The sequence below is a fragment of the Strigops habroptila genome, chromosome Z (genome assembly GCF_004027225.2).
Source record: "Strigops habroptila isolate Jane chromosome Z, bStrHab1.2.pri, whole genome shotgun sequence".
Classification (NCBI taxonomy): domain Eukaryota; kingdom Metazoa; phylum Chordata; class Aves; order Psittaciformes; family Psittacidae; genus Strigops; species Strigops habroptila.
The window spans coordinates 99,676,363-99,693,229 of record NC_044302.2 but is presented as its reverse complement, the minus strand read 5'-3'; the positions used below and the strand labels follow the sequence as shown (position 1 = coordinate 99,693,229).

Sequence of the window (16,867 nt, the reverse complement as noted above, 5' to 3'; positions counted from 1 at the left end):
TTCTTATTATGTGATGTAAGTGTAGTGGTTGTGCTGTCCCCTTTCCTACAGAATGGGGTTACCCTTGATTACTCTTTACTTCTACAGCTGATGTGTGATACCTGGTGTGACCTTTAAAATAAAACAAGATAAAAATTTTCTTTAAAGAAATTCTGTGCTGTCAGGAAGCAAATTTTGCTGTTATTATTGATTAGTTTTGCTGAAGTCTATGGGCCTACCCTCACCATAAAAAAAAATAAAGAACCCAAAATAATTTCTTGCTTCATAAAGGAATTTGGAAATGCTGGCCCCAGATCACAGGATGAGGCAGGAGTTCTCATGAAGCCTGGAATTTTTTCTTATAGTGTGTGAGAAGCCATCCAGCCCCGCACATGTTTGCTTGGATCTAAATGAGACAGTCAAGTCTGTGCGGTAAGGTATACTTTGAATGCTGTGCCCCCTATGCTCACAATCTGTTTGAATCCCCAGACAAGGTCATACCTTTTACTTACGTCTCGGAAAATTTTAGAACTGGTAAATATGATCAGGATATGTATTATTTGCCCCAAAGCAGGTGGTTTAGTTCAGGTTGTGCAAGCTGAAATATAGGATTACATGTACAAACTCACCCAGGTCACTGTGATCGCAATATTAAAGGTTGGTAGCCTGAAGCTGGTGTTTGCTGCCACGTGTCTCCTTCAGTGGCAGGGCTTACTGGATGTTGCTGGGGTGCGTGGGCTTCTCCCAGTGATGCTCAGCAGTGCTGTCACGCAGAAGGAAGGGTTTGCTTACCTTGCTGCTTGTTTAATGCTAGAAACTGATAATCTTCTTCTTCTTGAGAATATGCTACCAGTTCTCACAGACCAGGGGATATTTTGCTTCCCCATCCGTAATGAATCTTTCTTCTACCTTTTCATGTCACAAAAAATTCTTTCAGAAGCTGTCTTTCAGTTCTGAAAAGGTGTGATTTTTAATTTCCCAGTTCTTGGTGGGTAAAATTGCAGAGTGGAACGTGTGTGGGATTTTTTCCTTTTTTTCTTCCTGAAAGGTTGTTTTCTCCTGGATCCCCCCTGGACCATTACAGCTAAATGTAATATGTTGATGGGGATCAGTTTAGCTGCATTTTAGACTTTTTTTTCTCACCATCCCAAATAGCAAGCTCCTAAAATACGTATCTATGTATATGCATACACATATGTTTGGCAACAAGGCAGTTTGTGTTCTTTAGGCGAGGGTTTTCAGAGAGGATTGGACCTTTTATCTGTGATCAGTGCAGTGAAGGAGCTTCACTCTGTCAGTGCTTGCTCTTGTCATTAGTACTGAAGAATAGTTTGAATGCTACCAGTGCTGCTCTGTGGATTAATGAAGGGATGGAAGTTTTAGTGTTAAGTTTCCATTCTTACATTCATTAACCAAATGTCATCTCCACAGGGATTGTAGAGCAAAGTCAATACTGTAGCTGGTCGTCACGTTTCTTTTGTGCCACCTTTATGAATCCTGCTCTGGCATTTTCTGCCTAAGTGTTCATGCAATGTTATCTCCTGTCCTCACAGCACAAAAAACCATGCAGACACCATTTTGCACGTCTCTCACTTCCCTTTCCTACCCAAGTGAAGGCAAGAAAGCCACTGCCAAGCTTTCTTGGGTAGCTGGGAATGGGCTGCTGCTTATTGTACCCCCCGCTATACTCTCTCCATGAGTCCATCCGTGGGGATATAGCAGGAGTATAACTACTGTTGAGTGTGCATGTGTTGGGTGGTGTTCTGCTGTAGTTATTCCTCACTAGATGTTTCTGTTGGGTGAACTGAAGTTTTGCAGATGATGTTGCCTAGTCTTGAGTATGGCAAAATTCAGTTTTGAGTTCTTGTTGTAGGAATAAGAGGGAATGGGCTGTATTTCTCCCCCCCCCCCCCAAGCATTAAACTTTTTTTTTTGTTAGGAAAAAGAATGACTCAAGTGTTAAAAGCTTCGCTGAAGATCTGAAGGTCTTGCTTGGCTTACCACTGGTTTTGATCCTGGCAACTTGTAGAAATGGGTCAACTCTGGAATTTGTTAGAGGACTTTGTGTGGCTTTTAACAAAGGGAAGAAAAAAAAAGCCCTGTAAGAATGCTATACGTTAAAACCTAACGGCTTAGAAATCGGGGCAAAATGAATGAACTGTAATTAAAAACTGAATGTCTGCATTTAATGTTTAAGTCCTGGAGGAATTACGGTAATCAATCAGGCTGTATTACAGAAGTCCCCAGCATCTTTGGGTAGCAGGATGTGGGTCACATTGTGTTGGGTTACAACTAAGAACTCTCTGTTGAGTTGGTGTCCAGTATAATATTCACCCTGCCTGTCAGTTCTTAGGAAGGAATACATACTGATGACAAGCAGCCAAATGGACAAATGTAGTATTTTAAAAAGTGTAAAAAGTCCTTGTTTCACATGGACTTAGAAAACTGTGTTGTCTGTAGTTGGTAGTGGGGTGTTTTAGCTTTATGCCATTTGTTTTTTATTACCCTGCATGTTTTTAGCACTGAAACAAGAGACCACCTTTGAGAGCAAGTCTGGTGTTTTTAAAGTGTATGTGAAAGTGCAAGTTTGTTCTTTCTGAAACTTGTGTTTAAAAGCAATTTATAAGAGAGGAACGAATGCTGATATTTGATATATAGAAAAAAAAAGGCAGTCTCCATAATCTAAAGTTGTCTAAGGGTATTCAGCTGTAGGTGAAGAGCTGTCCCTGCTGTCAGCTCACTACACAGAAAATTAGCCTGACACAAGGGAAAATTTGCAGGCATCTTAAAACTTAATTTATTTGATGTGTCCATCTTGAAGCATTTCCTTTCGAAAAGTTTTGAAGTAATTCTTTTGGCTGCTGTTTCTACCAATATCCTTACCTCCTCTTTCAGCCCTCAGGAGCTCGGCCGCAGCTCAGGCGAACTCAACAGCTCCTAATAGCACAGCTCTGCATGGGTTTTCAGCAGTGGAGCTGGCTTAGGGGCTTCCCACACAGCACCAGAGTTAATCTCAGCTTGATGCCATGGTTCTTAGGACTGTGCTGTAAACTGGATTACCATCTAAATTTAAAAGCAGAAAGAAGGGGGACCGATTCCTCCATCGGTACCTTTTAGAAGGTCGCTGGCAGAGCTGTAGGGGGTTAGTGAGACAGGGTTTTGAGCAGGTGGGACAGAGAGAGAGCATGCAGGACCATTCCTTTTTGTCTTCAGTCTCTGATATTTTTATATAAACCAGGTTTCTTTTCAGAAGTCTTAATGCTTGGGAAACAACAGTGACTTTTGGCAATCTAATTATGGCAGTATTAAGTTTTGCAATATTTTTATATGAGGAGAGCTTGAACAGAGGCCACACCACTGACTTTTATAGGCTTAGTTACTTAGGTTTCACTACCTTGCCACTTTCCTATTTATTCGGAGGATGGTGATTTTCATACCTTTAATTACAAGGATGTAGCTGCATGCACTCTGAAATTGTTCAGCCTGTATTACATACTGTGTTGTATTTGCAAGCATTAAGCTGTTTAGGGTTTTTTGACTGGCTTTTAATTTGGGGAACTTCAGAAGGACTGCAGTTACTCTAGGTCAGACTGCATGTTAGTTGAGTCTGTGTAGGGGCTCTACAATCTTCTCTGATATCCCAAGCTGTAGGGCCTATAGCAGTAGGACAAAGTGTGATGCTTTTAAACGAGAAGAGGGAAGATTCAGACTAGATACATGATTTTTTTATGATGAGGGTGGTGAAACAGTGGAAAAAGTTGCCCTTTAGGTGTTAATATTGGGACACCTTCATATTGCTTAATGTGGCATTGGACGCAATATCTGATTATTATTTGTCTTTTTTACCCATCTGTTAAGGAAAAATATACTTCCCGTATATTATTCTGTTCCGTTTTTGAGGTTCAGTTACTCTGTTCTGGTAGGTTTGTAGTGATGGAAGTATATAAATGTCTTTTTATGTGTTTGACACCACTGGTATTTACTTTCAGTGGTTGTTGGCAGTTCTGTTTTAGTGCTTTATTGTTCTTTTCAGCGGATGGTTTTCACTGGGGCGTACCAACAGGCAGGTAATGAAGTTATGAAAAATTTGGTGTATCGGATGTGATTGTTGCATTAATATAAGAACATTAGTTAAAGGGAAGTGGTGCTTAGCTTGAGGTTAAATGTCAGATTGAGGATTCTTTATTATTCTTAAAAAGATGTTATTTTATATTATAGTTCTTGTAAAAATCAAATTCTTTCTGTCGGTTGCCATTTGATGTGTAAGTTCAGTGGCATCAAGCTAAGCATGGCAGCATAGAATCGTAGAATCATAGAATAGTTTGGGTTGGAAAGGACCTTAAGATCATCCAGTTCCAACCCCCCTGCCATGGCTAGGGACACCTCACATTAGACCATGTCACCCAAGGCTGTGTCCAACCTGGCCTTGAGCACTGCCAGGGACGGAGCATTCACCACCTCTGTGGGCACCCTGTGCCAGCGCCTCAGTACCCTCACAATAAAGAACTTCTTCCTTATATCTAACCTGAACTTCCCGTGTTTAAGTTTAAACCCATCACCCCTTGTCCTATCACTACAGTCGTTAATGAAGAGTCCCTCTCCAACATATTTGTAGCCCCCTTCAGACACTGGAAGCTGCTCTGAGGTCTCCACGCAGCTTCTCTTCTCCAGGCTGAACAGCCCCAACTTTCTCAGCCTGTCTTCATACGGGAGGTGCTCCAGTCCCTGATCATCCTCGTGGCCTCCTCGGGACTTGCTCCAGCAGCTCCATGTCCTTCATATGTTGAGAACACCAGAACTGCACACAGTGCTGCGAGTGGGGTCTTACCAGAGCAGAGTAGAGGGTCAGGATCACCTCCTTTGACCTGCTGCTCACGCTGCTTTTGGTGAATCCCAGCACACGGGTGGTTTCTGGGCTCAAGTGCACACTGAAGCTTGCTCATATTCAGTTTCTCATTGACCAACACCCGCAAGTCCTTCTCCACAGGGCTGTTCTGAATCACTTCTCCCCCAACCTGTAGCATTGAAGCCACAAAGATGGTAGCAATATGAAGGATGTAGTGTCATCATTTCACCTTGGCAAACGTTTTGAATATTGGTTTCCTGTATTATAGTAACTGTACTTCAAATGCATCTTGTGCTGCCTGATACAAGGGTGACTGAGCACAGGAATGGCTTCCCCAGAGAGGTTGTGGAGTAACTCAGAAGCCACCCCATTGTGTTCCTGGGCAACCAGCTTTAAGTGGCCCTGGTTGAGCAGGGAGATTGGACAAGGTGACCAACCTCCAGAGGTCCCTTCTCACCTCAACCACTCTGTGTTTCTGTGATATCTATGTAAACCAGCTAATCATAGAATCATGGAATGGTTTGAGTTGAAGGGAACTTAAAGCTCATGCAGCTCCAAGCCCCTGCCACGGGCAGGGACACCTTCCACTAGAGCAGGTTGCTCCAAGCCCCTGTGTCCAACCTGGCCTTGAACACTGCCAGGGATGGGGCAGCCACAGCTTCTCTGGGAAAAGTCTGTGCAAGCGCCTCAGCACCCTCACAGGGAAGAGCTTCTGCCTAAGATCTAACCTGAACTTCCCCTGTTCTAGTTTAAACCCATCACCCCTTGTCCTGTTGCTGATGGATCAGCAAAATTAGGTGCTTCGCAGAAATATTTTACTACTGTTTTTTAGTGAATTTTCGCTTCAAGTACAGGAAACCAATTGCTTGTGTAACCATTTTTATTTTCTTTTCTCACTCTCCTAGTGCTGACTTAAAGCTCTTGGAAGAAGCCACAGTCTCAGTCTGCAAGTCTTTAGGTGAGAATTTGTGACATCTTTTTTTCCATGTGCTTTATCAGAAAAATTAAGAAACAGCATTCGTGTGCACGTCCACGTCTTTAATATACCTAACTTTCCCTCCATGTGTAATAGTGTAAAGATTGTATTATATATATCCTGGATTATGTATATCCCTGACTTTTAGAAACTTCCATTGTCAATTGTTTTGTAGAGCTTGAAATAACTGAAAGGTATAAAACAAATCCATCCCTCCTGCGTTTTTTTACCTCTGCCCTCTAAGTTGACCAGTGAACGGAGAGAATTAATTGTAGAGTGAAAGTAAAGGATAGTTTAAATGTGATCAATGATGTTTCAAGAAGGTAAAAACTAGTTATGAAAATCTGCCCACGTCTCTTACAGGAGACTGTTGTGCTATAGATAAGTCTTGAAGAGAGAGCAGTGGGAGCTCCACATTTCGGCTATTTTAAATCTAGGCTGAAAAGTGTGTTTAGAGAACAATTACAGAGTAGTAAAGCATGTACTGGAGAATCTTAACAACAACAGCTGTGCAGAAAAACTACATATACTGTGCTTTAAGACATTGAAATTTGGTTTCATTCTATTTATTTTTTGAACTAAGTAGTGTCAACTTCAAAATGCTATGTAATCATATCTTATTTTTCCTTGTTTAGTTGAGAAGAATCCTCGAACAGGAAACCTTGGGTCATTGATTAAAGTCTTTCTTTCTAGAACCAAAGAGTTAAAAATTTCAGCAGAATGTCAGAAGTAAGTGCCCGGGGAGAAAAGCTGTGTGTGCCATTTCACTTCTTAAATGTTGCTTTTGCTGCTAGCTCTTGAGTTTTTTACTTTGCTAATTAACATGCTCATTGACCAAAACTTAGAATTCTCTTAAGTTGTTGTTTGAAAAGGAGCAGGTATCTAGTGCTTTTCTGAACACAGATTAAGTGTAATAGGTAAATAGATCACCGGGGGAAAAAAGACCTGTTTGTGTTCATCCTGTATTACACAAACACATTCGTGTACAGGTGGTGTAACTTCTGGTTGCTACTGGTTTAGAGCTGTTTAAAAAACACTCGACCTTTTTAGCTAAATCTTAACATGTAAACCAGTATTTTATATTGGAAATATTTTAAGATGGGTTGGATTTGAACACAAACTTCTACATAAAGACATTGCTTTCAAATCATATCGTGCAACTGCCACTGGTTTTGCTTGCTGCTTCCAGCAGTAGTAAAGAACTTCGAGAGTTGTGTGTAGCACTGTATGGTTTTTTGCATGAAGCTTTCTGTAATTGTTCCTCAACACCCACAGACAAATGTCCAAGTCTCATCAGATCTGGGACTTCAAAAAGGAAGACTTTCTTTTAATGCCCCTTTGTCCCGGGACTGTCCTCAGCCTGGATAGCTCCTGCTGATTTAATCCAAAAAATACCCTGAAAGCATAGCTTCAAGCAAAAGCTTGACTATGTGCTGTTGTATGGGCTTCCCAGCAGATGTTTACTGGGACTCAAGAAAACATAAAGAAGCTATATTGTCCATACATTCAGAAAATTTAGAAAATATTTGTGTACGTGGCATAGAAAAATCTTGCTGTATTGTGCTCCTGAAGTCCATAAATGCCTATGGTCACCCCATGGCTGTTTGACTGGGAAGAGTGCTCAGGGAGACAGAATAGCTTCTGTATCTGAAGCTTTTGGAAATTTCAAGTAGCTGAGTGGCTGAGTCCATAGAATGTAGAAACCTTTGGAAGTATGCTGAGCTATCTGGTGAGCTCTTCAAAGAGTGGTACTTCTGGCAACTGTGGTGGTTTTTAACAAGACAAACTTAGCAATAAGGTTGTATTCTCTTGGGGGAATTGAAAAAATACTGCTTTTAAAACCATTTCCAGTTTACCATATCATCAACTGAAGACTCCATGCTTGAGCACTTTGGCTTTTCCTTGCTCTAGCTGTAGGAACCCCTTTGTCTCTGGCATATATTAACTTGTGGCTTTTGATGCAGGTTAGCAGGTTAAGCATTATTGATTCTTCTTTGTTTCTGCTCTTTCCTAGTCACCTCTTTATTTGGCAGGCTCACAATGCACTGTTTATTATTTGCTGTTTGCTGAAAGTATTCATCAGTCGAATGTCAGAGGAGGAGCTGCAACTTCATTTTACTTACGAAGACAAAGCACCAGGCTCATACGGTAGGTATACAATAGTGCTAGTGAAGCATATATCCCGCAAGAGACTAAAAAGTCCTTTGTCAATGTTGGTCGACATGGCATTCAGGGTCATGATTTAGTGATGGCCTTGTTAGTGTTAGGTTAATGGTTGGACTCGATGATCCTAAGTGCCTTTTCCAACCTAGGTAGTCCTATGATTCTATGTTTTGTTTAGGTTAAGAATCCCAAACGTTGCATTAAAACTAGAAATGAAGTACCCATGAGGTTACATACAACATGTTTACAATTTGGGGCAAACTGTGAGATTGGAAATAAGTAGTCAGTAGGAAAACAGACTTATTTCCTGCGGAGTCTGAATTTGGTGTAAACCATCTTCCTTTGTATCATACGTGTGAAAGAGAACACCTTCAGGATATAATGAGAACTTTTAGTTATGCATTAGCTGTTGTCATCTGCTAGAATTAAATGTTTGCTAACAAGCTGTTAAGGGTTCTTACAGCAAAATAGACTTCTAGAATAGGGTTAGTGTTGTTTGGTTTATTTTTTCTTTAAAGATTTATATTAAATTTAACATGGTCATTCATTTACAAACTTATTTTGGCATTTGTTCTCAACAGTTATTTAGAAGTGATGCCGTAGACCTACCTTAGCTTTATGCCTTTTCATACAGTTTGAAAGGTGCTAACAGTCCTCTTCAGAAAAACAGAATAGAATTGGGGTGAAGCGACCATCTATTACTATAGGAACAATGATGTTGCAATTATTTAGTGTTCCTTTTCACATATGTTTCATAAACCAGCAGCAGCCAGGGCGTGGAATTGATGCAATTTTCAGGAATCTAGTGAGGAAAAATAACAGTACTGTGGTTAGAAGTGATTAATTGAAAAGGCAACTGCTAACATTTAATTAGTGGGCAGTAGTTTATGCAAGACTACAGGAAAACTCAAAGGATTTAGGCAGAATGTTCAAAACCAAGTGCATCTCCAGGAAATGGATCACATTAGAATCATAGAATAGTTTGGGCTGGAAAGGACCTTAAGATCATCCAGCTTCGCCTCTCCAGGCTGAACAGCCCCAATGTTCTCAGCCTGTCTTCATAAGGGAGGTGCTCCAGCCCCTGATCATCCTCGTGGCCTCCTCGGGACTTGCTCCAACAACTCCATGTCCTTCTGATGTATTACACAAGGCGAAAGGTGGCTGGGAAGGTGCTCAAGTAATCTAGCTATTCTCTTTCTGTTATCACATCATTCTTTTTGAATGAATAATGTGAATGCATTCAAAATCAGTTTGATTACAGCAAAAAGAAAGTCGTGACGCTGCCTGCCACAGATCTTTGTGTAGGACTGTATCCAGACACTCTGCAGAACACATGATAGATAATGCTGGCAGAGGAGCCTTGATTGCCTTTGCTTTGTTGTAAAGATACTGTTGAGTAGTAATTGCATGTTGTTTATTGCATAAAGACAAAAATGGTCTTGTAAGAAGGACTGGTATCAGAATGCCAATAAGGTGTGAGTGGATTATGGAAGAACAACTAGAAGTATCTGACTCTGGATTTCACTCAACAGTCAGCCCAGCAAGGGCACGTGTTGGGAACACCTAATAGCTGCTTGCTCATAGAATAGGGAAAACTGTTCATTAAAATCTGTTTTCCTCCTTGGCACCTGCCTTTGCTCTGGGGAAACCAGACTTCTGGTGCCAAAAGATTAACTGCTACACGCTGAAATGGTTTAATGTGTTTAAACGGTGCTGAGTGATCTCCAAGAATGAAGTCACCTAGCTGATGTGTTAGAAGGCAACACCTGCTTATAGAATCATGGAATGATTTGGGTTGAAGGGACCTTAAAGCTCATCCAGTTCCAACCCCCTGCCATGGGCAGGGACACCTTGCACTAGAGCAGGTTGCTCCAAGCCCCTGTGTCCAACCTGGCCTTGAACACTGCCAGGGATGGGGCAGCCACAGCTTCTCTGGCAAAAGTCTGTGCCAGCGCCTCAGCACCCTCACAGGGAAGAGCTTCTGCCTCAGAGCTCATCTCAATCTCCCCTCTGGCAGGTTAAAGCCGTTCCCCTTGTCCTGTCCGTACAGGCCCTTGTCCAAAGCCCTTCTCCAGGTTTCCTGGAGCCCCTTTTAGGCACTGGAGCTGCTCCAAGTTCGCTGCAGACTGCCTGTGAGTGTATACTTGCATTAAAAAACATTGCCCACCTCTTGCTTCAGTGGTACAGTGCAGCACAGTACAACAGGTGGAAAAGCTGAGATGTTTTGTTAGCTTGCCCCTGCAATCTTTATTCCTTATGCTGGGAGTTCCTCACAGCATGGTGTGAAAGTGAATCTTGTCACTGGGGTAGATCCGTGTTTATACTATGTCTAGTAGCTCTTGATTGTAATTCACAGTGACATTTATTAGCGATAATTTTGTGCATATTGATGGCAAATGTACTTAGCAATTATCTTTGAGCAGATTGTTCACTGGATGTTCTTGATTAGGAAGGTAATTGTGTGTGGTCTGCTGGTGAGAGCAGGGGATGAAGGCAGGAAGCGAGGGGCTCCTCCTCGGCTCATGTGGCTGCAGTCTGCTGCCGCTTTTGACTCGGGTTTGCAGTTGGAGATGGTTCTTGTGACATTCCTCAAGTTGCTGAGGTTCATAACGTGTAGTATTTTCAATAGTTACTGGTTTTGGTTCCTCACAGATCTTCACATAGGTTTTTTGAAGTATTTATAGAGCATGGTAATAAGGTGAATGCCCTCCTATAGCTTTTGGCTTACTTATAGGAAAAGTGATATATCATTAATGGAGTATAATGAACTACTGTTGTGTTAGGGCCTATTCAAGTGTGCAGAAAAATAATGAAATGTGGTTTTGTTTGTATTTTTATAATTAAATCAAGTGTAGCTTTATTTTAACTTTGGAGGTTAAAGCATGACTTGTTATTGTGAAGTTTACACAGATTTATTAGTACTTTTACTAAAGTTTAACATACTTAATGCTGTCTTTGGTGAACGTGTTTTTTAAAAAAGTCAAGCTTTTCTTTGTTGTCTTTGCTGTCTTTTCATTTACCAGAGCTTGATGGTATTTTACTGTTCTTCAGTTGGGAGCATGATAAAACAAACCTTATAAAATACATAATTCTATTAATTATATAATGTAAATAAAATATCCGTATAGATAAAAGCTTTAATACAGTGCCTGAACTTTGACGTACAGTTTGCTTATTTTCTTACTGGCTGGTGAGTAGTTATTGGAAAGAACAGTAGAACTAACCAACAACACAACCAACCTCTCTCTCCTATTATCCATTTTTTAATGCCTTGTTCAATCTTGCACCCTTCCAAAGAAAGATAACCATGCTTTTCGGGATCATCTTAAAAACTGGGAGTCACTGTGGTTGTGTGTTTGAACTGTGGGCATCACTTTTTTTGCTTCTTGTTGAAGCTTATATCCCAGTACCATGTTCTCTGGGTTTAAATGTAGCACACTCAGGAGTATCTAACTGCAGCGTCAGCACGTCAGGCTGCTCGTGCTGCAGTTGGTCAGAGCATCAGCATCTGCTGTGTGATATTTGGTATGACAGGCACAAGTGTATAGTGTATGACAGTAATGATGTATGGAAAATGTCCCGGCATTGGCTACTCAGGAATATACCTTGTATTTTGAGAGGTTATATATGACATAGCCACAATTGTTTAGTTAGCATTTTTTAATAAGTCTCTTATCTTGAAGATTTCTCCTCCCGGATTTGCAATTTAGGTGCTTTTGCTTTTTCTGAATGTCCAATTTGTGCTTTTCCCAACTAGACTGTGTTTTAAGCTCAGAAGAAAGCTGTGCATTTGTGCTTTGTGTCATGAAATGTGATTATTGAGGTTTTTAATTTTCAGGTTTGAGTCCATGGATATGTTGTAGCCTATCATTATAAAGTTGTAGTGAAGAAATTGTACGTGATTAGTCCCTGCTAACAGCGCTGTTTATTGAATTCCTTCCAGAATCATCTGACCATTAGTAGAAGTTTGTTCCCTTTGACAGTTTTCAGAAGGTTCTTTAGTCCAGGAAGAGCAACCTTTGCCTCTTCATCCACAATTGGAAATTTGCTTATAACTTTGGAGGATATTTTTTGGGAGGATATGTTTGGGCTGGGGCAGCCTGGAGAAGAGAAGGCTCCTGAAGGGGACACCTTAGAGCAGCCGCAGTGCCTAAAGGGGCTCCAGGAAACCTGGAGAGGGGCTTTGGACAAGGGCCTGTAGGGACAGGCCAAGGGGAATGGCTTTAACCTGCCAGAGGGGAGATTGAGATGAGCTCTGAGGCAGAAGCTCTTCCCTGTGAGGGTGCTGAGGCGCTGGCACAGACTTTTGCCAGAGAAGCTGTGGCTGCCCCATCCCTGGCAGTGTTCAAGGCCAGGTTGGACACAGGGGCTTGGAGCAACCTGCCCTAGTGGAAGGTGTCCCTGCCCGTGGCAGGGGGTTGGAACTGGATGAGCTTTAAGGTCCCTTCCAACACAAACCAGTCTGGGATCCTATGTTATGATATTGCAGATTGTTGATGGTAGGAAAATCCTCATAGAAATTTAAACCATATTCTTTAACATTCAACTAAAAAATCTGGATATTAATAAATCCCAAACTGGAGTCAGCATATGCTGATCTGAAGCTGGAGTTAGTCTGGCTGACACAAATCATTCATCTTTCAGTGAGGCTTCCTCTGTCTGTATCCCATAATTTTGGCACAGTCTTTTACTATTGTGATTCAGAGGTGTAAGAGAGCACATGCTGTTTATTATATTCTAAATGAAACCATCAATGCATTTAACCTATTTTTGACCTGCACTAGGAAACTTTATTCATACTCTGTAGAGAAATTTTTATCACTTGGCTGCTAAGGGCAGTATTTGTTGTATTACAGCAAATACGAGGACATAGAAGAGGGAATAAATAACAGTACATTTACTTCAATCCTCAAATGATTTCATGAGTGCTCAGCTGTCATATAAAACAAATGAGGGACGGCAATTAGTTTATGTACTCATTATTAACACTTTTTAGTGAAAGCTGGGAGCTTTTGAGAGCCCACAGAGCTGGAGATCAAACCACAAAACCCAAAGAAGCTTTAAGTCCACTGGTTGTATAATGGATTGAATGGATGGGGCTTTAGGTACTGTTTTGCAAATAACAAATTATCTCATTACTGATGCCTGGGTTTTATCCTATCTGTAGGAGCAATAGGGAAGAAAAAGAACCTTGCTCTGCCTGAATATCTTATAAGCACATCCAGCTGCTACAGCAGCCTAGATCAGGTTTTGACAACGCAGCAATTAGGTTCTTGAGAGGAAAGACTGTTTTACTGTCAATGTTAAACCCTGCTTCATGGCCAAGGATGGAGCTGGGCTGCTTTTACTAGAAGTGGAATCTCCTGGCATGTGTACTTTCCTCTGGATAAGCTATTTTGCTTGTGTAGTGCTAATCCAGTGTCTGTAATGTGCATACCTTTGAAAAAGTTTTAAAAAAACACCCAAATTACATAAAAAAAAACCCCAACAAACCTCACCCAAACAAACCCCACCAAAAAAACCCCACAGTGCAAGTAATCCACGTGTTTGAGGACTTAAATATATTGGTGAAAGATGGTGCTTTAGCATAACTGGACATTTGAACGCTGTGTGTGTTTGCAGTTACTCCTGCACTGCAGCAGACTTTCGAAGATGCACCTATGATCCCTCTCCGTGCAGGTCTGCTCTAATCTTATCTGGACAGATTCACCCTTTACTTATTTCCCCAAGGCTTTACACGTGTCTTTGATCCAAGTATGTGATCTATTAATGCGAATGAGTATTGTGTGTATTGTGTCTATCCTGCTATTGAAAAGGGCATTGTTTATGAAAACACATAGTGTTCTGTGTTTATAGCTCTCTCTCACGTTATAGATTTGGCATGAGTCCGCCTCATTGTCTTGGCAAGACAAGGATTAAACAAGAATGCATGTGCCCCAATGGGGAAAAGGATACATTAGTTATTGTAGCTGAATGACATTGATTACAGCAATTAAGCCTCTTCTTTTATTTTTAAAGAAAAAATAGTTTGAGAGCAGAGCAGGGAAGACTAACATCTTCCATTCTACATGATTGTACTAACTCAATATTTTCTTGCTTTACATTGATTATAGTTTGGAGGAAAAAGCCCTCTTTCGTATTCAGATAACATTAATCTGTCTTCAGATGAGTTGCGTGTATAGCATGGTGGGAGAAATTATATTCTTAAAATGCACTCACTTTACTTTTTTCATCCTTTTTCCTCTCTCCTCCTGCCTTTCCTCAGTTAAGAAAGTGAGGCAGTTTTTGGGAAGCAGTCTTGCTCTATAAGCGTTTCCTAGATTCAGAAAACCTTAGAAAACTGTCACGTTCAAGTTACTTATAGAATACATTATCTGGGCTTCGTTATTGGCTGTGGTTCTGTCTAAGGTTAAATACTCCTAGCACTTCTCTTTTTTTACTAACAGGAGCTACATTGTGTTACTCATGGGGGATTCTATATAAAGGAAACCACGTTTCCGTGATAAAAACCTGATTTCCTTTAGAATGCGCAGTTCACTAGGTGACAATTTTTAATGTGTTTTTAATAAACCGATTGTGGAAAGAAATAATTTTGCTTTATTGTGAATATTCCCTCTGGTGTGCTTCTTAAAATTGAGTCCTGGCTTTAAGAACAAACTTGGGTTAAACAGAGTAACACTGCCATAACCTGGCTGTAATGTGTTTATTGCAAGACGTATTTATTTGAAAATACAAAATAAACAAGCATTTGGGCAATCACTGAGTTGTAATGCCTGTCGAGTAATGGAGAGGGGAAGAACTATGCCTGCTTTTGGGCCTTTCAACTCTATAAAACCCTACACTTCTTTGTGCTGTAGGGTTCTCTTTATAATTTTATTTTGAAAGCAGAAAAAGAGGTTTATCTTTATTTTTTTTTTTTTTTTAGTATTATGTGATAACTTCAAATGTTTTAATAAGCTTTTTCCTCAGTAAGTCTTGCAAATTTTTGTTACAGTTGCTTTTAAAAATTGCAGTGCTGGTGTAAAATACCACCAGTTTTATTGCTTAGAATAGTTGAATTTTTAAAATAATTATGCATTTTTAAAAGTCCCATGCATTTTGTCACATTGTGTGCGAGTAGAGAATAATTTCTGCTCGCTTGAAATGCACTTTAAAAATTCATGAATCCTTACTTGTTGTTAAAATATGTGAAACATCTTCAATAAATAAATATGTATGAAAAAACAGTGTGTACATTTAATTGCTTAAGAGCAACAGTGACGTGTACGGCAGGCTGCATTCATTTGCAGGATCACAGTTTAGAATATTGTTCAGTGTGTGTTAGGCAAATGGAACAGTTTTTGTCTATCTCTGCTTATTCTTCACTTGGGATTTAAAAAAATGGGAGAATATGTGAAGTGCAGGGAATTTTGAGGTGAGGCTTGGAACTGTAGAACAGTGAGAAGAAATCAGTAGTGATCAGTTCAACTGCTAGTAATAACCCCATTTAAAGTGACCTTAGATAAGTGGGGGGAACTAAGGCCTGATGTGCTTAATATTAGCGTATTCTTACAGTACCAATATCTCATTTTCCAATTGTTATTAGTTATTTTTTTATGTACAAAAGAGTAAGCATCACCATTATCCCAGTGATAATCCCAAGTGCTTTCCATTTCAGGAAAGAACGCCATCTTCTCAAACAGGTAGAATTTATCTTCTGGTGTTTGTTCCTTAATTAAAATACTGATTGTCTGGATCCAGGTGTATAAATCTTTGCTTTCTTTTGGTATTTGAAAATCCAGAAAACCTTTATATATTTCTTTCAGGAACAGAGTGTGAAGACCTCATAGAAGAATTGCTGTGTTGCCTCATCCAGCTCATTGTTGAAATTCCCCTCTTGTAAGTTGGCTTTTTCCTGTATCTTTTTCTAGCCTCCTTGTATAAACTGAGCGTTTGAGAGAATATAAAACTTAGAGCGATGGGGTTATAATGTTTAAATACTTGCGTTTGAATGCTCCACCTGATGGAGCAGTACTGATAATGATAACCTGCTGCCAGTACCAGCCCTGAATATTCTGTTGGAAGAAGTTCTTGAGCATCTCGCACACACTTCAAACCACCAAGAGAAGTTATCCCGTTTTATTATGTAGTAGCTTTGGCATTTGTTTGAGGAACCTCTGTGGGGACACAGACAGTCGCTGGTAACTTATGGCTGGAAATGGTTGTGCTGATTGCACAGGGAGAGGTGCATTGGGGTGTTGCTTCATCTCTAGGGGATGCAGCAAGGTGCAAACTAAAGTTCCTCTTACACAGTTGCATGGCTTTTTGAACTGCATGTGCATTAAATAAGCGCGATGATTCATTTAATACTGATTTCTGAAGTATCAGTGAATTGATGTCTGAAGAAGAGAGGAGACCAATGAGTAAGTGTAGTGTTTCTGTAGATCTCCAGATTTGCTTACCTAGCTTTTTTCATGCATCTGCTGTATTTGAGGTACATTGATTCCACATTTCACTGGATATGTGTCATGAAACATACTTCATTATTACATGAAGGAGAACTTATTTTGTTCTTTAGAAATAAAAATTGTTTTACACACCTGTCCTGATAAGATTTAACCTCTTTTTTCTGCAGATAAACTTTACCAAAGATAGTGTTAGCAGTGTTAGATGGTATTGTGCCTAAAATATAGTGCCCCAATTAAAGCATCACAGCTTTAATTAATGAGAGTTTCAGATTCTCTCTTATAGTGTAGTGTAAAGCTCTGCTGACGATTTAGCTTTTGTAATTCGGATTGTTCTTTTGGTTGGAAAGCTGACAAAGATGCAATGGGTTCTGAAACACTGCTCTCATTAAATACAACTCTGTCACCATTACATGAGGGTTTTGTGTTGGTAGTATGTAATGAATTAGTGATATGATT

At 40.2% G+C, this 16,867-nt stretch overlaps 1 protein-coding gene across 4 annotated transcripts in view; it reads left to right on the top strand.

The window, feature by feature from the left end:
• Nucleotides 1-16,867, top strand: part of DYM (dymeclin) — a 223,273-nt gene that overhangs the window by 19,374 nt on the left and 187,032 nt on the right. For all 4 annotated transcript variants that reach the window (XM_030471037.1, XM_030471039.1, XM_030471038.1 and 1 more), the window contains 4 exons: nt 5,731-5,783; nt 6,437-6,530; nt 7,816-7,949; nt 15,770-15,842. In XM_030471037.1, coding sequence (XP_030326897.1) covers nt 5,731-5,783; nt 6,437-6,530; nt 7,816-7,949; nt 15,770-15,842 — 354 coding nt within the window. The remainder of the gene's footprint in view (nt 1-5,730; nt 5,784-6,436; nt 6,531-7,815; nt 7,950-15,769; nt 15,843-16,867) is intronic.